Below are 23,820 nucleotides of genomic sequence, written 5' to 3' on the forward strand. Positions count from 1 at the left end.
GGTCCGGTGCTGTTTAACATCTTTATTAACTACCTGGATGTAGGTATAGAGAGCACACTGATCAAGTTTGCAGATGACACAAATTGGGGGTTGCCAATACTTTGGAGGATAGAGCTAAAATCCAGCGGTCTCTTGATAGACTGGAGAACTGGGCTGTAGACAACAAAATGAAATTCAACAGACAAACTTAAGGTGCTACACTTAGGGAAGAAAAACCAAATGCACAAGTACAGAATGAGGGAAAACTGGCTTGGCAGCAGCACTGCTGGGAAGGATTTGGGAGTTGCGGTGCACCACAGTTTCAACATGAGTCAGCAATGAGCTGCTGTGGTAAAAAAGAGCAAATGCAATTTTAGCTTGCGTTTACCTGCAAGTCAAGGGAAGCGATAGTACCACTCTACTCAGTGCTGGCTAGGCCTCAGCTGGAGTACTGTGTCCAGTTTTGGTCCCCGATATATGGAAAGAATGTAGAGAAACTGGAAAGGAGCCAGAGATGAGTGACAAAGATGATCAAAGGGATGGAATGCAAGCCATAGGAGCAAAGGCTGAAGGAACTGGGCATGTTTAGTTTGGAAAAGAGGAGATTAAGGGGGGACTTGATACCAGTCTTCAGATACTTGAAAGGCTGCTATAAAAAAGATGGAGAGAAGTTGTTCTCTTTTGCCACAGAGGGCAGAACAAGAGGCGATGGGTTCAAACTACAGCAGAGCAGATTGAGATTAAATCTCAGGAAAAACTTCCTAATGGTAAGAACAGTAGGACAATGGAACAGACGCCTCATTAGGCCGTGGAAGCTCCTTCACTGGAGATTTTCAAAAGGAGGCTGGACAGCCATTGGTCTAGGGTGGTTTAGACACAACAAATCCTGCGCCTTGGCAGGGGGTTAGACCAGGTGACCCTTGTGGTCCATGATTCTAGAGCATCCCCCTCCTCACATACACCACGAGAGAAGTTCCTGTTTTATACTGTGGCTCTATCAGTGTCAAAACACGGCGGCCTCACATGACCACAGTCCGGCAAGATTTTGACACCGCTGAGTCAGAGTCAGATCCTAGCCCTGAATTCGTGATGAGACCAAAGTGGGGAGTGTGGCATGAATACTGAACTAGTTTCAATTAGATTCCAGCCTAGAGAGCATTTCTTCAGGGAAAATCAGAAAATAAAAACCAACAACAACAAAACCCAACCAAAACAACCCTTCTTAGTAAGAAAAACTGAGCTCCAGATCCCCACTGGTGAAAATGGGAATAGCTCCCATGACTTCAGTGGAGAAGTGCTGATTTACACCAGCCGAGGACCTGGCCCCACTGACCGCAATGGCGCAATGCTGATTTACATCAGCCGAGGACCTGGCCCCACTGTCCGCAATGGCGCAATGCTGATTTACACCAGCCGAGAATCTGGCCGCAATGGGAAGCTGAAGTTGGCTTCTAGGTTTCTTGGCTTTTAATCTGTGAACTCCAGCACTTTTCTTTTTTCCTTTTGGTAGTAGCTCAAGTATGTTCCTCCCCTCGGGGATCTGCACAAGAATGTGGCTGAGCTGTTCTCCTTCCCCCCCACCCCTTCCTCCCCCTCCCCGCCCCCGCCTCCTGCAGTAGGTGAAGCCGAACCGAAGGATGGTTAGATTCTCCCTCGAGGAACAACATTCTTCAGTTATGAAATCGTCCCAGCCTCTTTCCCCCTAGCCGAGCCTGGCTACTGCATGACGGCAGGATCCGGGCCCCATCCTGGCACACACACTCCGCCTGACTGCAGTGGGTGCTGCAGGGGCAGGGCATGGGCTTCCTTCACGCTAGCCCTGTGTCCGAGGTATGTCTACACTGCAATCAGAGATGGGACTGGATCTAGCTTGGCTCTAGCTAGCTCCAATAACAATGGCAGCACAGGCCCACCTGGGACCCTGGGTGTGTACGCAGGTGGCCAGCCTATGCTGCCATGCAGGCCAATTGAGAAGAAGTCTGGGGCCTTCGTATATCCTGTTTCCTGGGGCCCCTCCAATTTCATCCCCATTTCATGCCTTGTTATTGATGTTTTGAGGGGGACTCCCTGAGCTTGGGCCCTGGTACAATTGTCCCCCTGTTTCCCCCTTTTCACTCTTCTCATCAGCCCTGCTGCCATGGCTCCGCTGGTATTGTTATTGGAGCTCGCTAGATGAAAGCTAGCTTGGGTATGTCTACACGGGCTGCAATCACACATCGGACTGCAGTGTAGACGTACCCTGAGAACCGGAGGCATTCCACGTGCCGTTTATGAAAGTATCAGGAATTAGGGAGGTCTGGTGTGATGAAGGTACTGGACGAGAATTTAGTAAACCTGAGTTCAGTTCCCAGACGCCTTGAGGGACCTTGGGCAAGTCACTTAGGTCTTGTCCACACTAGAAAGTTCACCCCCCCCCCAGCGTGACTGACATTAGATCAGTATAAAGGTGCTCTCTACCAGCATAGCTATTCCCATAGGGGAAGGGGCATTACTATTCTGATATGAGTCACCTTTATAAGTTCATCCACTCTAGGGATTTTGCCAGTATAACTAGTTTGATAAAAATCATTCCTCCAACCAACATAACTTTACAGGTAAAAAACATATAGACTAGACCTTAATACATATGTGCCCCAGTTTTCCATCTGTAACCTGGGAATAGCAGCACTTCCTTTGGCTTTCTTTTCCATGTGTGTGTACAATGCCTGCCACAAGAAAGCCCTTATTTTGGCTGGTGTCTCTAGATACTAATATATGAATGTAATGTGAGAAGAGCTCTGTGTAAGCTCGAAATCTTGTCTCTTTCACCAATGGAAAATGGCTCAATCTAAGATATTACCTTGTCTCTCTCCAATCAATAATGATACAGATATTACTTTCAGTATACTGCTGTGATGCACTCCGGGAATTTTATAAAGTTCACCACAACAGGATCCAAAGCTCTTCTGAATTACACAGTAGGATAAAAACAATATCCCGCCCCAACATCTTCTGATCGCAAGTAACAGTGGATCTTGGCCTGAGGTGAACTAATGAGCTCAACCATATAAACAGACTTTAGAATGGTCTCCCTGAAATGTATCCTAGAGGTTGCCTTGCACTGCTGACATGAGGTCAACTGGTGTTGCTCTGGCTTTCAGACAAGCTAATTTCAGGGGGAGGAGTGTCGGTCCTTTTGGGAACCTGTCACAGTGTCTTTAATTGCACACCGAAAGGATTACTTCCAGGTCTGTACTGCTGCTATCCTGAAGGCACATCAGACTTTGTTGGATATTCCTATACAGCAGTGAGGGGCAGGGAGTCCAGCTTCATTATCTCCGGGGAGGTCAAATGAAAAACAAGCTTGCCTGTCAGCTGAACTTATTCATGCTAATCTAAAATTAAGGGCCTGATCCTGTTCCCACTGAAATCAGTGGGAGCCAGACTGGGCCCTAAAAGCCAGGATGCAAAGCAGAATAAAACAGTTGCTTTTGCTCCAAAAGAGGCATCTAACACATGGGACAAGGCCCTGATCCAGCTCCCATTCAAGTCAATGGAAAGACTTCCAATGGGAGTCGGATCCGAATCTATTTAGCCAGGCAGGCCCCCAGTATCTATCTATCTATCCCCAGGCACCTTATCTATCTATCTATGAATCTATCTAGGGCCCAACACCAAAATCTAGACACTAAAAGCACAATCAGTTCTGAAAGGGGAACCCATTAATCCTGGGCAGTTAGCTGACTCCCCCTTTGATATCATTGATGATGGTGTTAAATAAGATCATCCCTAACAATCATTGCCACAAGGAAGGGCCTGCCGGGGGGAGGAGGGGAGAGGGGCAAGTGGGGCAATTTGCCCCAGGCCCCGGGTCCCGCAGGGGCCCCCACAAGAATATAATATTCTATAGTATTGCAACTTTTTTTTATGGAAGGGGCCCCCAAAATTGCTTTGCCCCAGGCCCCCGGAATCCTCTGGGCGGCCCTGCCACAAGGCTCAGTCCGATGCCACCCGACTGCTCAATATCAATGCCATGGATCTGCGTACAGCCCTTCGGTAGGGTTTCAGCCTGCCTGACAGCCTGCCAGGCCGAGCCAGCCTGCAATCACTGACACTCCCAGACCATCCGATGTGGCGTGAAATGACGTTTGGTTGGAATGGAATCCAGAGGGCCAGCTCTACCAATGGAAACAGCTGCTGCATTAACAATCCAAGCCTATGGGAGGAGACTAGCTGATTCAGGGCCTCGGAAATGCCAGCTCTCTAGGTCACCTGTTCAACTCCAGCCCCGGGTGGGCAGTAAGTGAAAATTGTTACCACTTGAGGAGTGTTTGGTAGCCTGTATGAAGGAGTTGGGAGGTCTCAGTCCTCTTCCCAGTGGGCCCACTGCTGTTGGCCATCTCATTGGAGAGGCCCAGGGCTGAACAGGTGTTGGGACTGAATTGGCCTCTTTGCTCTAATGATGGCCTCTCTGCATCAGGCTGGAAGTGCGTAGGTGGGGTGCTCGGTGGCGAAAGCCTGCGTGGTACTTTATGCCAGCCCCAAAGAAAAGGTCACGACAAATGATACCAACCACAAGATGGGTTTCAGTGTCTATTTGCTGCTCATAGTCCACATGCATAAGCATTGCTTGCCTTATAGCTCAGCACTCACCTTTATCTAGCACAGGCCCAAATATGGCCAGGCTGTCGTTGACGGTGGTGCAATTCCACCTCCTCCCACGGAACTGGTGCTGGCACTCCTGGATCCCGATCTTGACCCCTTCCGCCACGCTGGGCATGATCTCCACATAGTTCCGACAGAAGCGCAGCTGCTTCGGGACCAGCCCTGGGATGCTGCCGCAGAGGATGGGCTGAGTCCCCAGGGAGGAATACTGGTGACCGATGGCCAAGGACCTAGAAGAGAAAACACAGTCGTTTTCAGGCTGACTCCGTTCCTTGCGCTGCTTGTTACCAGTCACAGCTATGGGGACAGAAACACTTTCAGTTCCTCAGCCCACTCTGCCCACCAATAAATGTCCCAGCTCCTGATCCCTCCTCACAGAGAATGGAGTCATCTACCTCTTTAATCCCCAATGAAGAGCCCCACCACACCTCCTTCCCTGAACTAGGTCTTGTCTGTATGGGGACACTCAGGAAAACTAAAGTGGATTAGTTAAACTGCATTAAAGCCCTATGTGGACACACTTATTCAGAATTAAAGTGACCTGAATTAAGGCCTGGTCTACAGAAAACAAAGGATGGTTTGCAGAATATCCAGACATCATTCAAAATAGATGGGTAGATAGAGAGATGAGTAGACATACAGCTAGTTAAATAGATTTAAATATGCTCTTACGAGTGCTCCTAACAACCACCTAGAATAGATTATTACAACCGAAAGGATTTTTTAAGTCAAATTTCCTTTTCGCCTTTGATTTAGTTTCTTGGTTCTGCCCTGAACGTGAAACTATGCTGGTCAGTTTCTCTTTTTGTTTAAACACATCTTGGCTACCGGGTTTTCATTCAGGACTAGCTTGTTGTGTTTGGGCCACCTCCGTGGCAGAAAAAGTTTGTCTGTTTTTAAAAAAAGGTTATTTTCACTGAAATTGTAAAAAAAAAAGACAATAATTTTATCGATGCCGATGGGGATAACTGCACTGCTTTACCTCCCAGAGGTGTTGTGAGTATAAATGCATTACGGAGGGTGAGGTGCTCAGAGACTGTGGTAATGGGGCCATGTTTCACCTAAAATCGATTCTTTTCTTAACTAGGATAAACGGTGAGTTAGAAGGTATCACAGGCGGGCTGGCTTTTTTAAGGGGCAATTGGCCCAGCCTCACCAATGCCTCCCAGCTGAGGCCTGAGGAGCCCCGGGTCCTTAGAAAGGCCAGTAGGAGCTCAGCAGAGCTGGTGAAGTGCAGTGAGCAGAGAGGATTCTGTAGTAGGCTCTGGGTCAGGGCAAGGACCCGGAGATGCTGAGAGAGGTGAGGAAAAGCCTCGGGGAACTGCAGCTTATGATGGGCAGGAGAACTACTTTATTTTGACATTTTCCCCCCAAATTTCTGTTGAACCAATAAATTGTGTGCTGAGGCAAGGCCCTGGCCTGGGACTGACCCTTTCTGCGCTGTGGAGAAAGCCTGACAATTGACAGAAGGCGTTAGATAACATGTGCTAAACCTCCCATCTGGCTCCAACTCAATCAGCTAGCACATGTTAAAGCCTACACGGCCTTGCGTTAGACTAGAGGTGTTAGCGCATGTGAGCTAACATGTCCCAACAACGCATCCCTAAATCCTAGTCAAGACAAACCTTTGGGGACTAATTTATAGATTCCAAGGCCAGAAGAGACCATGGTGATCACCTCCTCTGGCCTGCCGTATAACCACAGGCCATAGACCTCCCCCAAAACGACTCCTAGAGTGGATCCTTTGGAAAACCATCTGATTGGGCTTTAAAAATGGTCAGTGGTAGGGGATCCACCATGACCCTGGATCCTCAAATGTATTTAGGCACCTCACTCCCACTGAAGTGGGCATTAAGCGTTTCAATACCTTTGAGGATCTGGTCCTAAAGACTCCATCCAATATCTACTGACGTCCATGCGAGCCCTTCCTCTGACTGCAAGGGGCATTGGCTCAGAGGCACCAACTTTCTATTTCCACAGGGGTGCTTGACCCCTGCTCCACCCCAGGCTCCGCCCCAGGTTCTGCCCCAGGTTCCACCCCACCTCTTCCTGCGCCTACTCCGCCCCCATCCCACCTCTTCCTGCCTCCTCTTCACCCCCACCCCAACTCTTCCCATCCCATTCCGCCCGCTCTCCCGAGCATGCCCCGCCCTCATTCGGCCTCTTCCTGCCCCCACGCCTCTCAGCACCTCCTGCGTGCCACTGAAAAGCTGATCACCGGCGGGTGGGAGGGGCTGGGGAGTAGGGGGAGGAGCTGATTGGTGGGGCCCACCAGCAGGTGGGAGGGACTGGGGAGTAAGGGGAGGAGCTGCTACAGACTAGGGACCGAATGGCTGGGCAGCAGTTCTGCAGAAAAGGACCTAGGGGTTACGGTGGACGAAAAGCTGAATATGAGTCAACAGTGTGCCCTTGTTGCCAAGAAGGCTAATGGCATTTTGGGTTGTATAAGTAGGGGCATTTCCAGCAGATCGAGGGACGTGATCATTCCCCTCTATTCAGCACTGGTGAGGCCTCATTTGGAGTACTGTGTCCAGTTTTGGGCCCCACACTACAAGAAGGATGTGGATAAATTGGAGAGAGTCCAGCAGAGGGCAACAAAAATTATTAGGGGGCTGGAGCACATGATTTATGAGGAGAGGCTGAGGGAACTGAGATTGTTTAGCCTGCAGAAGAGAAGAATGAGGGGGGATTTGATAGCTGCTTTCAACTACCTGAAAGGGGGTTCCAAAGAGGATGGATCTAGACTGTTCTCAGTGGTAGAAGATGACAGAACAAGGAGTAATGGTCTCAAGTTGCAGTGCGGGAGGTTTAGGTTGGATATTAGGAAAAACTTTTTCACTAGGAGGGTGGTGAAGCCCTGAAATGGGTTACCTAGGGAGGTGGTGGAATCTCCATCCTTAGAGGTTTTTAAGGTCAGGCTTGACAAAGCCCTGGCTGGGATGATTTAGTTGGGTTTGGTCCTGCTTTGAGCAGGGGGTTGGACTAGATGACCTCCTGAGGTCCCTTCCAACCCTGAGATTCTATGATTCTATTGGCGGGGCCCACCAGCAGGTGGGAGGGTCTGGGGAGTAGGGGGAGGAGCTGATTGGCGGGGCCCACCAGCAGGTGGGAGGGTCTGGGGAGCAGGGGGAGGAGCTGATTGGCGAGGCTGCTGGTAGGTGCTAAGCACTCACTATTTTTTTTCCGAGGGTGCTCTAGCAGAGCACCCACAGAGCTGGCGCTTATGCATTGGCTGAAGCCCTAAGGGTCTCATCCAGCTACTATTGAAGGCAATGGCAAAGTTCCCATTGACTTCAATGGTTCAGGGCCAACCCCCAAAGGGCTTCATCCCATTCCTATTGAAGTCACTGGAGGCTTTCCATGTATTTGAATGGGAGCTACATCAGGTCTGAAGAGCCCAATCCTGTCTAGTTAGACTCATGTTAATAATCCTAGCTAGCTCATGCCAGCCCCCACATTTTGAACCTGCTGGGACTAGTGAGAGTAAGGGACTAGCCCTAGGAATATGAGTTTGCCAGGTCATCCCCTTGATACTGCTGCTGGAAAGATCAGCTACGGTACGAATCCTGGTAGAAATCATTCTAAATGAAAATATATTTGCTTTTCACACAGCTCCTTCCTTAATATGTAAAGAGACATCCATGCCTTTCTCTGGCTATGTGGCAGCCACAGAAGGCAGCTTTCAGCAGCTGTGAGCAGCATCACCATGTCCCCGAGGTGTCATCAGCCGCTAAGATGGTATAATGTAAACTTGGTATTTCACTGGTGAACTGGGCAGTCACTTGACCGCCAGCTGGAGAATTGTGGGGTAGATTCTCTTAACTTTCTGTCCATCGTGCACATTTCAGTAAAGCTCCCTTAAACTGTTATCTTCCTAAATCACTTCAAGACTCTGAAGCACAATTGCTCCAATCACAGCACTTTCCATCGGCCTCTCTCTAATGTGTCTAATATTTAAACAAAACCACTTGATCTCTGTCTACAAAAAGTTCACCTGCTTCTGCCACACAGAAGCACCAGGTTCTTTCAGTGTCGCATCCTGTCCTTTGTTGTCTTTGGCCATATGGAGTTAGCGATGTGCCAAGCTCAAAAACAAGCAAACCAACAAAAAAGTTGAGAAACGTTTGGATAAACCCCTGAAGTTCAGACACTCGCATCAAGGTTACACAAAGCTTTTGAGGTCTGCTAGCTCCCAACACCCATCCTTCTCACTATTCCCAGCACCAGCTCCTTTCTTCTCCATCGTCAACTCCTTCTCCTTCTCCTGATCCCAAGCAGGCCTTCTACATTTTGGCAATGTTGAGAATATAGTGGGTAGGGGGAGACGCTTTTCAAGTTTGGTGTTTTCTCTTGGTTAGGATGTGTGGTGTTCAGTAAATCCTTCAGTGCCCTCTGGGATCTAGCCAGCCATTGTCTCCAAATCTCCTGCATTTCAGGGCTTCCCAGAACGTGTTGCCAACTCTCCTCTTCCCTCTTGTCACTAGGAAAGCACTAGAACTTGAGAGATTTGTAAACGGTGAGCCTCAGAACAGGTTCTGCTCAAATTTGGGGTGGGGAGAAGGTTTGAGAGTTTTTTCTTCAAACTAGTTGGCCCATCCCCACCCTTAATTTAAGAGAAGCCTGGAATATCCATTCCTGTGAGCAGTCTAAACGAAGACAATACAATACTATTCTGCATTTTCACAACCAATGTTCTTAGTTTATCTTTAACCTTCACCTACTCTAAAGTGTATAATTCAATCCATAATGACAATTTTTCTTTGCAAATACACCACCCTTCTTACTCAAATCAATTGAATCTGCACCTCCAAGCAGTGAGTGGTTGATCTAAGTGCTCAGTCCCCATCTCTATCCACCACACCAGACACCATTTTCAGAGCTCTGCTTCTAGGATCAAATTGCTCCAGAAAAAGAGAGTTCTGTCTATGCTACAGAACTTATGAGCTGGTCAACACTATAAAATTAAGTCAACTTAGCTACGTCGCTCCAGGGTGTGAAAAAGTCACTCGCCTGAGAGATGTAGTTAAACCCTAGTGTAGATACTACTAGATCAATGGAAGAATTCTTCCGTCAACCTAGCTTCTGCCTCTTGGAGAGGTAGATTTACTTCTGCCACTGTAGTAAGTGTCTACACTACAGCACCGAAGCTGTGCCACTGTAGCATTTCTAATGTAGACAAGCCCTTTGCTGGCATAGCTCAACTCATCAGAGGGTCAATGCAGCAACTTTCAGAGTCACCAACTTCCTGCTAGAGCTTTCCAAAGTTCTTGCCAAACCAATAACAGCGTGTAGAGGGAAATACACCCTATCACTGCCCGCTTAGCACATATCACCATGAACTCTTTGTATTGTCTATTTGCCATTCATGACCAAGAGCGCCTTCACTGGCTCCAACCATTACTAAGATACCCTCACTGGAAGTCCCTGGGATCCACCAGCCATTAGCAAAATAGTTGCCTTTATAAAATATTATACTGCCAGGGTGAAATTCTCCCCTATGCAGAGGGCCTATCACAAGGCCAATGCACAACTTACATCGAACATAAACTTTGTTTTGAGAACTGAGCAACACAAGTGACACTAATAATTCTGATTCCTAGATTTAGTCAATCCCGGTGTCTAGCAAGCACCTGAACTCGCTGGAGTGGCACCTGCTTACATTGGTGTGAATTTAACCAACTGTATCTTAATTTGCAGTGTATCCTTTTCGTACAGGTACCTCTGAGCTTTCTCCCATGCTGCTGTCTTTGCACAGGATCCCTGCAAGAGGTAACCTGCCTCTCCTCCTTCAGATCTCTCCTCATGACCCACTTACCTTCCCAAATGCAGACCCCCACTCCGCTCCCTGCCTAACGTTCTCTCTCCTTCTGCCACGTCTATTTTAGGGCCCAATCATATTTCCTTGATCCACACAAGTACGGGATCCTCTTTGCTTGGGTCTGACCCCTCCTGTCTGGCAGAGGACAGGTTAAGGGAAGAGTGGCCAGGCTAAGAAGATGCACATGATTCCTCTACCCGCAAAGAGCCCCGTGAAAATCATGGCACAAAGGTAACACAAGGAGCATTTGGGGAGGGTGAGAGCCAGCAGTGAAAGTCCTGGTAGCGAGGATCCCAGCCTGCCAGGGACAAGGGGGATGAGGAGCTAATGTGGAGGCTCACATGCCCTCCTTTCAGATAGCCATAGCCTCCTACAGATGCCTCAGGATCTGTGGTGATCTCAGGGAAGCCATGGGGCTTGTGGGCCAGACCCAAGGTGAGAGAACCATTCAGGATGCACTTTGAGAGAAGAACCCTATGGAGATTTCCTCCTTTTCAGTCCTCTCCCTGTTTCCCATGGAAAAGGTGACAACCAAGTCCTTATGTTGATAGATCATCCAGGGCATGGACCTTCCATATCGCCTTAGTCTGTAAAGCACCATACATAGCAACAACTGTCAACACGTTTTCCTGGTACCAAAGCAGCAGAGTATGCCGGAAAGCTACCAGCAGTTAACAGGGACACCTAATTCCATTATGCAGCGTTTAAACAGCGCTGTTTCCAGTGCCATAATCCTAGCAAAGGGGAGCCTCTAAAGGTTGGGAGGGTCAGCTGAGGCAAGCATCTCAACATGCAGACATTCAAAGACTGAAATGGATATTTACCAGCATAAGGATGTTCTTGGGGAAAACAGAGCCCGGAAAAAGAACGTCCCTGTGAGGTCTCCATGGATGGAAACTCCATGAACGGAAGACAACAATGGCAGGTCTGTGCGCAGTGGATGATGGGACAGAAGCCATAATTTGTCTCTTTCCTCGCCCCCTTCCCTCCAATAAAAAAGTGTTGATTCCGAGTCTCCATGAAATAATGTACCCACTGTGCTGGATTCAGGAAACTCAAATGCGATGGTGATGGACCACCCTTATAAAATCACAGACCGGCAGATAGCTAGACAACAGATGGAGCTATTTGGAAAATGCCAATTATTTTTTACAGGAATTTTTTAATTTTTAAAAAAAATATTTTCTGTGGAATAAAAATTTCTGTTTTCTGACAAAAAATAAAAAATGTTTGAAAACTGTTTTGGGCAACCTCCCCCCACACTTTTTAAACATAAAATGCTTGTTGCTCATGGAGGCGGGGGGAATAGATTTGGTTGCTATTTTTTCATTAAAAAAAGAAAATTTGGGCCAAAATTAAAATTTTCCATGAAAAATTGTTTTTGTTTAAAAAGCCTTATTTTGAAAAAAAAAAGTTTTGATTAAAAAATAAAAGCTCTCGGAGACAGTGTGGCTGCCAGATACATGTAAAATATTAAATATTACATTAAAATCAATTTGGGCTTTTCAGTTCTACATCCTGTTCCCAATAAATCACAATAAAATACAATCCGTGTTTTACAAATCGTCATAGAATCATGGAATCATAAAAATGTAGGCTTGGAAGGGACCTCAAGAAATCACCTAGTGCATTTCCCCATGCTGAGATAGAATTAATTATACCTAGACAATCCTTGAGAGGTGTTCATCTAACATGCTTTTTAAAAACCTCTGCTGATGGGGATTCCACAACCTTCCCAGGTAAGTGGTTCCATTGCTTAAATATCCTTACAGTTAGAATTTTTTTCCCTAATATCTAACCTAAATCTCCCTTAATGCAAAGCAAGCCAGTTAGGGGAGGGGTAGCTCAGTGGTTTGAACCTTGGCCTGCTAAACCCAGCGTTGTAGGTTTAGTCCTTGAGGAGGCCATTTGGGGATCTGTCTGGGGATTAGCCCTGCTTTGAGCAGGGGGTTAGACTAGATGACCTCCTGAGGTCCCTTCTGACCATGTAGTCTATAATTACTTCTTGTTCTATTCTGAGTGGACATAGAAAACAACTAATCACCACCCTCTTCATAGCAACCTTTTACATATTTGAAGACAGTCATTATGTCCCCGCTCAGCCTTCTCCTCTCCAGACTAAATGTGCCCAGTCCTTTCATCCTTTCTTCGTAGCTCAGATTTTTCTGAATCTCTTATCATTTTTGTTGCGCGCCTCTGGACCCATTCGAGTTTGTCCACACCTTTCTTAAGGTGTGGTGCCCAGAACTGGACACAGCACTGCAGCTGAGGCCTCAGCAGTGCCAAATAAAGCTGGACAATTACCTCCCATGTCTTACATACGACCCTCCTGTTAATATGTCCCAGAATTGCATTTGCCTTTTGTGCAACTGCACCACTTTGCTGACATACCCCCTTCCACTCGAAGGGTGAGGTGTATTTCTTTGACTTGTACCTTTTTAAATAATTCAGACAAACGTAAGTTCTAGTTCTAATGCTCTCAGAAGTTCTGAGGAAATTCACAATAGACTAAGGCGATTTCAGATACCTGATCTTTACTCTCATAAAATAGGCCTGAACATGGGTGGGCCACGGAAGAGTGAGAACGGCAGGAAGTGGTCTGGGGGGTGGAGCATGGGCGGGGCACACCAGGCTGTCTGGGGAGGCTCAGCCTCCCCCGGACTATGATACCCACTGCCCATGGGCAGGGCCGGCTCCAGGCACCAGCGCAGCAAGCAGGTGCCTGGGGTGGCCAACGGAAAGGGGCGGCACGTCTGGCTTTTCGGCGGCAATTCAGCGGTGGGTCCCTCAGTCCCTCTTGGAGGGAAGGAACTGCCTCTGAATTGCCGCCGAAGAACGAAGCGGCGGCGGTAGAGCTGCCACCGAAGTGCCGCCGATCACGATCACGGCTTTTTGTCTGTTTGTTTTTCCGCTGCTTGGGGTGGCAAAAACGCTGGAGCCGGCCCTGCCCATAGGCCTGAAGTGATATGTTTAAGTTACTGATTTATATACAGGTAGGGCCCTACCAAATTCACAGCCATGAAAAACGCGTCACAGACCATGAAATCTGGTCTCCCACTGTGAAATCGGGTCTTTTGTGTGTTTTTACCCTGTACTATACGGATTTCCCGGGGGAGACCAGTGTTTCTCAAATTGAGGGTCCTGACCCAAAGGATTGCAAGGTTAAGTATTGCCATCCTTACTTCTGCACTGCTGCCTTCAAAGCTGGGCAGCCAAAGAGTGGCGGGTGTTGCCCGGGCACCCAGCTCTGAAGGCAGTGCCCAGCGACCAGCAGCAGTGCAGAAGTAGGGGTGGCAATGCCATACCAGGCCATCCTTACTTCTGCACTGCTGCTGGTGGCGGCTCTGTCTTCAGAGCTGGGATCCCGGCCAGCAGCTGCTGCTCGCCAGCCACCCAGCTCCGACAGCAGCACCGCCGGCAGCAGCAGCGCAGAAGTAAGGGTGGCAGTACCGCAACCTCCCCACAATAAACTTGCAAAGCTCCCCCTCTCCGACTCTCGTTTGAGTCAGGACCCCTACAATTACCACACTGTGAAATTTCAGATCTAAATAGCTGAAATCATGAAATTTACGATTTTTAAAATCCTATGACCGTGCAGTTGACCAAAGTGGACCCTGAATTTGGTAGGGCCCTATATATAGACACATACAAGTATGTACCAGGGACTCTGTAACAGGGGGGGACAGGGCCCCATCACTTTCTACCGGCCATAAGGGTGAGTGACACGGGGAGGGGGCAGAGAGGAGTGAGCAAGGGGCAGGGTCTTGGGGGAAGAGGCATTCTGGGAACTGGGCCTGAGGGGAAAAGGCAGTGCGAGGGTGGGGACTTGGGGAGAAGGGGTGGTGTGGGAGCAGAGCCTCTGGGAGAAGAGCAATGAGGGGGCAGGGCGCCGGTGGCCCCCCACTTTTAGGAAGCTTCCACTGCTCCTGGTATGTACATAGTACTATGTATGGGTCTGATCGTACAAACACTTAGGCATGTAGGTACCTTCAGTTCCACAAGTGCTTACATCACCCTTTCCCCGCTCCAACAACAACAACATGTATGTAGTGCCTTTCAGCAGAGGATCCCTAAGTCCTTTCAGCAAAGGAGACATAGGAAACACTTCACTGACCACTGAAATACAACTACCTCTGATGTGGAATGTGGCAGCTATTTAACAGCGCACAACAACAGTACCCAACAGATTGGATCTGGAAGTGGAGAATACTATACTCAGCTAAAAGTACAAGTGGACTGGAAGGAGGCAGAATTCTCTATACTGAGATTTGGCCAGGAGAATTAATTCCAACAGGAACTAAAGACCATCACAAAGATCACCACCTCCCACTCCAAGTGCAAGGTGCATTGGACTGCACCTTCTCTAGTATAAACATATAGCAAATATGCATGTGTGTGTGCGTATTCTAAAAGTGTGTGTGTGTGTGTATTCTAAAATAAATGTCCAAAACAAAACACTCCACTACACACAGGTTTCCCACAGGGGAGCGGATGAGACAACAAACGTGAGGAAAGTTAGTCACATTGCTTAATGAATGACTGGAAGATGCTCAGATCCTATGGTGTTGAGCACAATGTAAGACTACAATAGAATAGGACACTAGAATTAACAGCCCAGCTTCTTGCAAAAAGTGCCTGGAGCTCTTTAATTACCATAGGCAATTAGGTCTTCTCTTTTACATATGAACTGAAAGACAGCAGCTTAGTGGCCCCTCAAGCCACACCAAGGACAATTACAATGGCATCACCTATACAACATTCTACCTTTAGTTGGGGATTGGTCCTGCTTTGAGCAGGGGATTGGACTAGATACGTCCTGAGGTCCCTTCCAACCCTGAGATTCTAGGATTCTATACCTTGCTCTGCTCTTCCACCTCACTTTTGAGGCTGAGAACTTCTGCTTAGCTTGAGAGAGCTTCTAACCCCCTAGCACAAGGTATTATAGCTGCACTCTCCTTAATGTTTCAATCTGCCACCTACACCGCAGTTTATGAGAGCTGTAAATCTCATGGTTATAATGACCTCACATAATGATGTTGCTGATGAATAAATTTACCCAGGATGAATAAACTATGGGCACAACTGTTACTTGAAGCTGAAAGCAGCGTTCACGCGAACAGTTTTGCTGCCATTTCGTAACCTATAAATATCTTTTTTTTTCCCCGCAATATGTAGAAAATGTGTCTTTCTGAGGGCTTACAATGCAAAGCCCACGCCTGGCTCATTGGACAACACTCCCATCTATGCACAGAAAATTCCCAAACCTTAGCACCATTTTTTATGGAAATGAGCCAGATTTTCAGAAATGTGGGAATCCCTCCTCCCCCCCAAACACACGCATAATGGGTACAAAATTGAAAAACACTTAAGGGATTTAGGCACTTAGGGCCAGACCTTTAAAGGTGTTTAGATGCCTATCACTGAAATCAATGGGAGTTAGGCATGTAAATGTCATTAAAAATTTGGCCCTTAGGAGTCTAAATCTCCTTGACAGTCAGTGAGATTTAGGCTCCACAGACCCAGATCCTCAAAGGTATTTAGGTGCCCAATTCCCATTGATTTAAACAGGAGTTAGGCATGTCAGACCTTTGAGGATTTGGGCCTTGCATTCCTGAGGCACTTGAAAAAAAATGGGATGTTGGCTCCTAAATCACTTAGACAGTTTAACCCTCAGGCTACGAGGTGGCTAAGTCACTTTTGAAATGAGATCTATAGATGAAACGCACTATGCAAGACCTAGGCATTACAGTGATGATGATGATGATGATAATTTAACTCAATTTCCCCATAGTTCTGCACTAAGCCATGTATATTTCACACTCACTCCACCACAGATGGCTTTTTAAAGCTACGTTTTGCACATCCAGAACGCACACTCACTAATGTCGGAAAGCTACTTCTTTGGTATTAACTGAGTCATCAGGCTTAGGAAATGTGTGAACTCACGCTACACTGTTCTCCCAGAAAAATAACAAATTGATTTCATTCTTACAGGCTACGGCACGCTATATAATTGAAGACATTGCCTTGTCAACTCAGACCGGTCTGACCGACTTGAGACATCGCTTACAGCTGTTTACAGAACCATAAAATTTCCTTCTCTTTGTTTTCCCTCCCTTTTGCACTCTCTCTTTCCCGGATGAGCCCCTACCAACGACTTAAGTCCTAGCAAGTCATGAAATACTGCTACGGAAAACTAACTGAGAGGTCTTGATTAAGGACAGCATCCCAATTCAAGAGCGCAGTCAAGCACTTGCTTAATTTTAATATTTGAAAGGACTTAAGCACCCGCTTAAAACTGAGCCCATGTTTAAGTGCTTTGCTGAATCAGGGCCTATATGAGGAACATTTTGTGTGTTAAGGGGTTGCGTGTTTTTCTAATGATTGGTATTGAGCTAAAGAGTCTAAATTGCAGCCCTGGAGGCTGGATTCCTCTTTATATCCACAGAAGAGTATTGCCGATTTCGCCCATCCCTGCACTGCTCCTGAACCATGACTTAGAAGGACCGCTGCCACAGTTGGCATGAGAACGGGCTCTCCGGGGTCATTCAACCCTTGGCCTCTCTGCTGAGGCTGCCAGTCAACAAGTCAATCTGACCACTTTGCCCCAAACTCTCTCTGCGCGTTTTCCCATGCTACCCTTCTGCTTGGGCTTAGAGACGACTCGATAGTGTGGGGGGCAGATGGAGGGCAGCCGGCTTCAGCAGCATTACTGAACATACTCTGTCCATGTGAGCATTCTCAGTACAAGCCAAGCAGCAAATCTTGGGGCGGGGGGGGGGGGGGAGAGGAAGGGGAAGGGTGTGACCCTGTGTTGCCCCTACATGGGCTGGTAGCGGTTGATAAATCTATAGGCAACAATGCACCTGTCACTAATAACAAGTTCTTTACTCAGGAGGCTACATGTGAATTGTTTACTGAATCTGAGATGGCTGGAGCACACATAGAGACTTTATAGGGTTATTTCCTACAGACATGCATAATTAAAATAACAGAAAAATGTTACAAAACAAGGAAAATAAAACAATATGTCCCCTCTACATTGTGCGTACTCAGGACCCGACCCTTAGAAGTGACGATGGAAAGAAAAGTGGAGAGACCACCATGAACGGAGATGACATTTGGACTGCCAACCACTTGTGATCCCAACTAAAGGTTGGCCATAAACCCTATTTTATACCTTTCCCGCAACACCCACACATGTTTGGTGACTATATTTACACTATTTTCCGGCATAGCTGTCTGGGAAACCATAACTGTAGTTCCGATTGTTGCATCAATCCATGAGTCAATATTTCCAACATGTTTATGTGGCTACCTCATGATTTCACATACTAAAAATCCCCCCGCCCACCTCCAAAAATCCATTCTTTTGTGGTTCTACAGTATATTTGTTTATCACAAGCTACATATTGCTAAATCTTATAACCATAGGTCACTTACTTATGCTAACTTCTGTGCTACTTCATGCTAAATAACATATAACTACTAGGCTTCAGTTCATTGCCAAGCCTACTTTAAGATTAAGGTGTATACTGGACATTTTCCTACTTGCATTTCAGCTCTATTGGCTTCTTAAAATCAATGTTGCAAATAATATGTAAATTAAACTTGCCTCATGTCTTCTCCAGAATCAGGACATGAGTCATAGGTCAATGGACTCCGTTCCCAGCCCTGCTCTACCGAGTCATCGCCCCTCTTTCCATTCAACCCCCTCCTAAAGACTCAGGACTGATTCCCATTTACACAGAGTTGACACTGCAATCCTGGGGGGCAGAGGAGGGGGAAATGATTGCAACACCGATAGACGGACCTGAGCTCGCTTTAATCTAGCCAGTTCAGGCACCAGTAGAAGTGAAGCTGTGGCAGCACAAGCTAGAGAAACCCACCCGGCACCTTGGGTAGTTTCACTGCTGTTGACACTCATGTTAGCTAGATGAAAGCTAGCTCAGGTACGTCCACAGATGCTGCAGTCACACCTCCGATGGCAGTGTAGATGTATCCTTAGCCTACTTTACACAGCTCTGGCAGGGTAAAGGGTCTATACTTATAAGTTAGGTCGACATCCCCGACGGCACAGCTATACCAGCCTACCTCCCAGGGTAGATGCAGCTAGGACAACAGACAAATGCTTCTGTCACCCGTAGCTACCGTCATTTGGGGAGGTGGTGCTCCTACAGTGATGAAAGATCCCCTTCCGCTGGTGTCAGCTGTGTCTACACTAGGGGGTTATGGGGCACAGCTACAATGGTATAGCCATGCAGATAGAGTCACTGTAGTATAGACGTACTCTGGGCTCAAAGGGGGCAAATCAAAGGGCTTTGATTTGGGAGTTGTTCTGTTCTGGAAAGTCTGGAGGCCAGCCAGCTAGGTGCTGCACAAACATAGTCAATGCCAGTTCTTGCCCCCAAAAGCAGCCAGTTCATGTGTTTGTCCCATATTCGTTTTGTCCTCCCTGCCAAGTAGGATGAGAGTGTTTGGGCCTGCCTTTCGCCCACAGCCTGGGCTTGCTCTGGGGAAGAGCTGTGTTGGTTGCGATTTCGCAGCTGCTCTGGCCCAGGAGAAGATGGGGCCTCTCATTTGTGTCAGGGTGGTGGTATATATTTCACAGACAAGGGTTCTTAAACTTTTCCACAGGGTGGACTATGTCTTAATGGAGATATTTTCTGTGGACACTTCCCTTCCCACTCACAATAGCCTGGGCCACCTCTCTTACCCTTTGTGATCATATAACAGTCCTATGGCCATGCAATCACTTACTTATGTGGGAAAGTTACATTACAGCTGGTCAGGGAAGTGGGGATTTTCCTTGCAAAAAAAAACCCCAAACCTGCCCAAAACAAACACAAAAATTAGTTTTCTGGGGGGATTTATGAAACCCCAAAATGTCTTTGACAAAAATGAATTTTTAGGGAGTAAAATTTGCATTATGCCAATAAACTAGTTTCTGCTAGGAAAAAAGCCTCAGTCATAGAATCATAGAAATATAGGAATGAAAGGGACCTTCATAGGTCATCTAGTCCAGTTCCCGGCCTCATGGCAGGACTAAGTATTATCTCGACCATCCCTGACAGGTGTGTGCCTAACCTGCTCTTAAAAACCTCCAAAGATGGAGATTCCACAACCTCCCTAGATCATTTGGTCCAGTGCTTAACCACTCTGACAGTCAGGACATTTTTCCAAATGTCCAACTTAATCTCTCCTGCTGCAATTTAAGCCCATTGTCCTGCCCTCAGTGGATAAAGAGAAAAATTCATCACCCTTCTCTTTATAACAGTCTTAGATACCTGAAGGCTGTTATCATGTCCTCCCTCAGTCTTCTTTTCTCCATCCTAAACAATCCCAATTTTTCCAATCTTTCCTCATAGGTCATGTTTTCTAGACCTTTCATTATTTTTGTCACTCTCCTCTGGACTGTCTCCAATTTATCATCTTTTCCAAAGTGTGGTGCCCAGAACTGGACACAGTACTCCAGTTGAGGCCTCGGTGATTTGACAATGTTCAGCCAGCTCTGAGTAACATTAGGCAAGTACTGAGTGTGTTTTCGGCTGTCTCTGAATGCAATTTAGTAGCTGGAAATAAGGAGGAGCCAGTGCCATGTGACAAGCCAACTCTCCACAGGCCACCAGCAAATACTCTTCATATAACCAGGGCATCTATGGACCACAGAATGGATTAGTGGACAGAGTGCAGAAGACGTGGTCAAAGCTGCATGATAAATACCATTTGTCACATGACTCTTCTGTAGTTATACAGCTATAGGGTGTAAAACTGCTTTGGGAGGGGCCCTTTGAGATGAAAGTTCTTATTAAATGGCATGTAGGAAGAAGAGGGAAAATTAAATTCACTTCCTAGAATGAGGCCACCGCTGTTGAGGGAAGCTTGATTAATCTTAGTGGAATGGGCAGCTCAGATGGAACATTGAGGCACCCAATAGCCTCTGATCAGGCGAGGAAATTTCAGGCACGGTCAGCCTCCATCTACGTTAAACATCCCAATGTCCTACATCCATTTAGTTGCAAACCCCTTCTCATGTTGCTGAACATACCAGCTATTGTCCCAACTGATCTCAGTGGAACATTGCTGGAGGGGGGGGAGGCTTGGCAGGGGACGAGCAGGTGAAGGGCTAATGTGTATACTGCAGGCTGATGTCTCTGGAGTGGTCAGAGTTTGCCTCATGCCTACCCATAGCCCTGCACAAATGACTTCACACCCAGTGACTCAACAGTGCAATTGCTTGGCATTCCTCAGCCCGGCCTCGCCGGATGGTTTTACAGGGATCTGGTAAACCCGAATCCTAATGACAATGCCAGCCGGTGAGTCAGTGCCTCACGCAGCAGTCGTTGGGTGCTGGTGAGACCGGGGAAGACGGCTGGCATGAGAGAGGAAGAGTGCGGGAGCGAGCTGAGGACAGCAAGAATGAGGAGAAAATGGGGGAGGCGATTGGGTGCCGTGGTGGGGGACTGGGAGAACCAACCCAAATGTCTGAGCTGGAAACAGGAGGGTGAACACGGAGACAGGGAAGGCAAAGGAAGCGATGTCTAATGGGGTACGGGCAGGTGGTTTCCCCATCAGCGTTCGGAACAAGAAGCAGCCAGCAGCGGGGACTTTCATGGGGCTGCATCAAATCGGAGCCGGGCTCACAGAGCTTTTCCTACAGCCTCTTAGAGTTAATGATTTCTTTCCTCAAGCAGCTGTGGGAAGGCAGGCAGCCTGCCAGAGAGCGATCGATTAGCAGATGGCTGCTCACTATCAGGCAGAGATACCAGCTTGGACATGCAGAGGAGAAGCAGCCAAGAGCTCGGTAAAGCAATCCCAGCCTTCTGCTGGGAGCTCCTGTGCCAAGGCATCTCGTGTGTTTACTTTGAAACCCACCTCCTGCTAATAATCATCATAACAAAAAGCTCCGGGGTCAATGGGTTTGACAGATGGATTTTCCCTAGCGTGGGTTTCTTCTTGTCACCCGCAGAACTGATGTGCTCGGGGGGTTACACGAGGTTAATAATAATTCGGCTTCTCAGGAGGCCTGACCGATGACAATGGCCTACGGGAGGGAAGCGTCCCTGGGGGGAACAGAACTTAAGCATACTCCAGATCTTGGCTGTGCATGCTAGCCCCACCCACTTCTGCTTGGGGCACGCCAAAGGTGTGTTTTACGTGAATTGATTATTCCCTGCTCATTTGATTGGTACATGTTACTTTCAAATTTCTGTACATAAACTCCTTCATCCCATAACATTTCTTAATTTTACATTTTAAATTCTTTGTGGATGTGGAGGGTTTCGCCATGATGATGAAAATCCTCAGGTGCCCCTTGAAGGGGGAGTTAAGGATCAGGCTCCTAATCTTTGGGCTTGTTTCCACAGTGGGGTCATGCGCTATGGGGCTCATTAATTAGTCCATGTTGGTACCCAGTGCTGTTTGAAACAGTGCTCCACTAAATGCACTCAGGAGCTTTCAGTGTGCACCATGGGTCCACATGGCCCAATTAGAAGTCACATCCCTGTTGTCCCCCTTGCCACACTGTGCAGACAAGCTCTTTGGAAACACTCAAGCGTTTGTAAAATGTACATGTGATACACAGAATACCTGGCGGTGGGGGGTGTAAAGCTATTCTTAGTGCTGGCTTGACTTGCCTTCCACAATTTACGGCTTTGTTACCCATGAGTAACCTTTTCACACGAGGTGCAATTGGCCTGTGGAACTCATTGCCACAAGGTATTGTTGAGGCCAAGAGCTCAGCGGATTGCATATTGCTACAGAGAACAAGCATGTCCAGAGTTATCACAGTAAATACTCAACAAATAAACATGAGATTTGGAAGGGCTATAAACTCTCCAGCTTCAGGCCTTAAGTCAACCGCTAACTATGGAAAGTCAGGAGGAAATTCTCCCTGTGGGCAGGTTATCTCACAGCTGCCTACTGCAGAGTTTCTTGCACCTTCCTCTGAAGCAGCTCTGGTGCTGGCCACTGTCACTGATACTATAGGGGACCTGATGGACCACAGATCAGTTCTATAGGGAATGGCATCAGCCCAAATACATGCTGATTAAACCTTTAGAGTAGACCACACCTGCATGCCTTCTCCTTCTCCCTCTCCCAATCCCTCCCCTTTTCTCTGTGAGCACACGTACACACCACACCATTGTCCCATGTAAATTTCAGGTGAAGATGTTCCATTCTAGTGGAAGTGAAGCACCAGGCAGAGCCAGTGGCTTCTCTCTGGACAGTCCCTTAGGTCTCTTATCTGTAGGATTGAGTAAACCTAGGAAAGTCTGGAGTTCGGAATTGGTTTGGCCAATTTTGCCAAAGCCTAGGTGAGTATCTGAAGACACGCAGCCCCCGAGTCCTCCTCGGAAGGGGGAAGGATAGTTCAGAGAGCCTTGTACTTCTCTGCAGCAAAGGACCTGGTTTTTTGGGTTTCCAAGGGGAGCTGCAAGCAACCCTGTTGAGATAACAAACGTCATTGCAATGCAAAGGGATAGAAGCCTTCTCCTGAGGAAATGCAACAAACCAACACACAGATTCTTATTTTAACCAGGATCAGAGACAAATACTCAGGGAAATGTCACAGAGAAGCCAAATATTGAGAGGAGGACAGCATCACAGGGACCCTGTGCCTGTTTGCTTCACTTAGCTACTTGCTAGCATGCCAAAATCCCTCCTCTCCCCTCCAATGGGAAATAACCAGACTTGTGAAGGATCACCATGGAAGTTTGAGAACTCCTCTGAACTTCTAAACCGTGTGAAAACTAGGCTTGAAAACTTATGAAAAGAGTGAAATGCCATTGGAAAACTACAGTATTTCAACCCCTCAGATTCACAAGGTATGTGTAAGCCCAGGGTTTGAACTCAGCCAAAACCCCTTTCTAGCCACATACAAATCGCGCTAACCCAGGGTCCCAGGACCCCCTGGGGGTGGAGGGTCCAAGCCGGAGTCAAGCCAGGACCCAGGATTTAAGCCCTATTGCTTTGCAGCGTAGAGGCAGCCCCACTGGATTTGTGCTCTGGGCAGCTCCCAGAAGTGTCCCAGAATCCCACGGGCTGACTTTCTTTGTCCTCTGACAATCAAGTTTGGTGGAGAGTCAAGTTTTCTCACACTGCACCACAGACAAAGGGATGGAGAAGCCGTATTTTGGGAGGGTGCTAGGAAGTCTGGGATATGGGTGGCTGGACTTGGGCCCACATAATGCAGTGTGGACACTGGAGCCCCAGGTTGGGAATTCAACAGTTCCTAACCTGGGGTTACAAATGAGTGTAGACATTCAAGCCCTAGGTTAAGAAACCCAGGGTCTGCTAACTCAAGGTTTACTAACCTCCTGTAAAACTCAGGCCATTACATTTCACTCAGTTACTCCTGTCCTGAGTCCAATAACTTC

At 47.5% G+C, this 23,820-nt stretch overlaps 1 protein-coding gene across 1 annotated transcript in view; it reads right to left on the bottom strand.

Moving 5' to 3' along the window:
* Positions 1-23,820, bottom strand: part of WNT3A (Wnt family member 3A) — a 117,273-nt gene that overhangs the window by 50,257 nt on the left and 43,196 nt on the right. The window contains exon 2 of the mRNA XM_045005813.1: positions 4,612-4,853. Coding sequence (XP_044861748.1) covers positions 4,612-4,853 — 242 coding nt within the window. The remainder of the gene's footprint in view (positions 1-4,611; positions 4,854-23,820) is intronic.

This window comes from Mauremys mutica, chromosome 2 (assembly GCF_020497125.1).
Source record: "Mauremys mutica isolate MM-2020 ecotype Southern chromosome 2, ASM2049712v1, whole genome shotgun sequence".
Classification (NCBI taxonomy): domain Eukaryota; kingdom Metazoa; phylum Chordata; order Testudines; family Geoemydidae; genus Mauremys; species Mauremys mutica.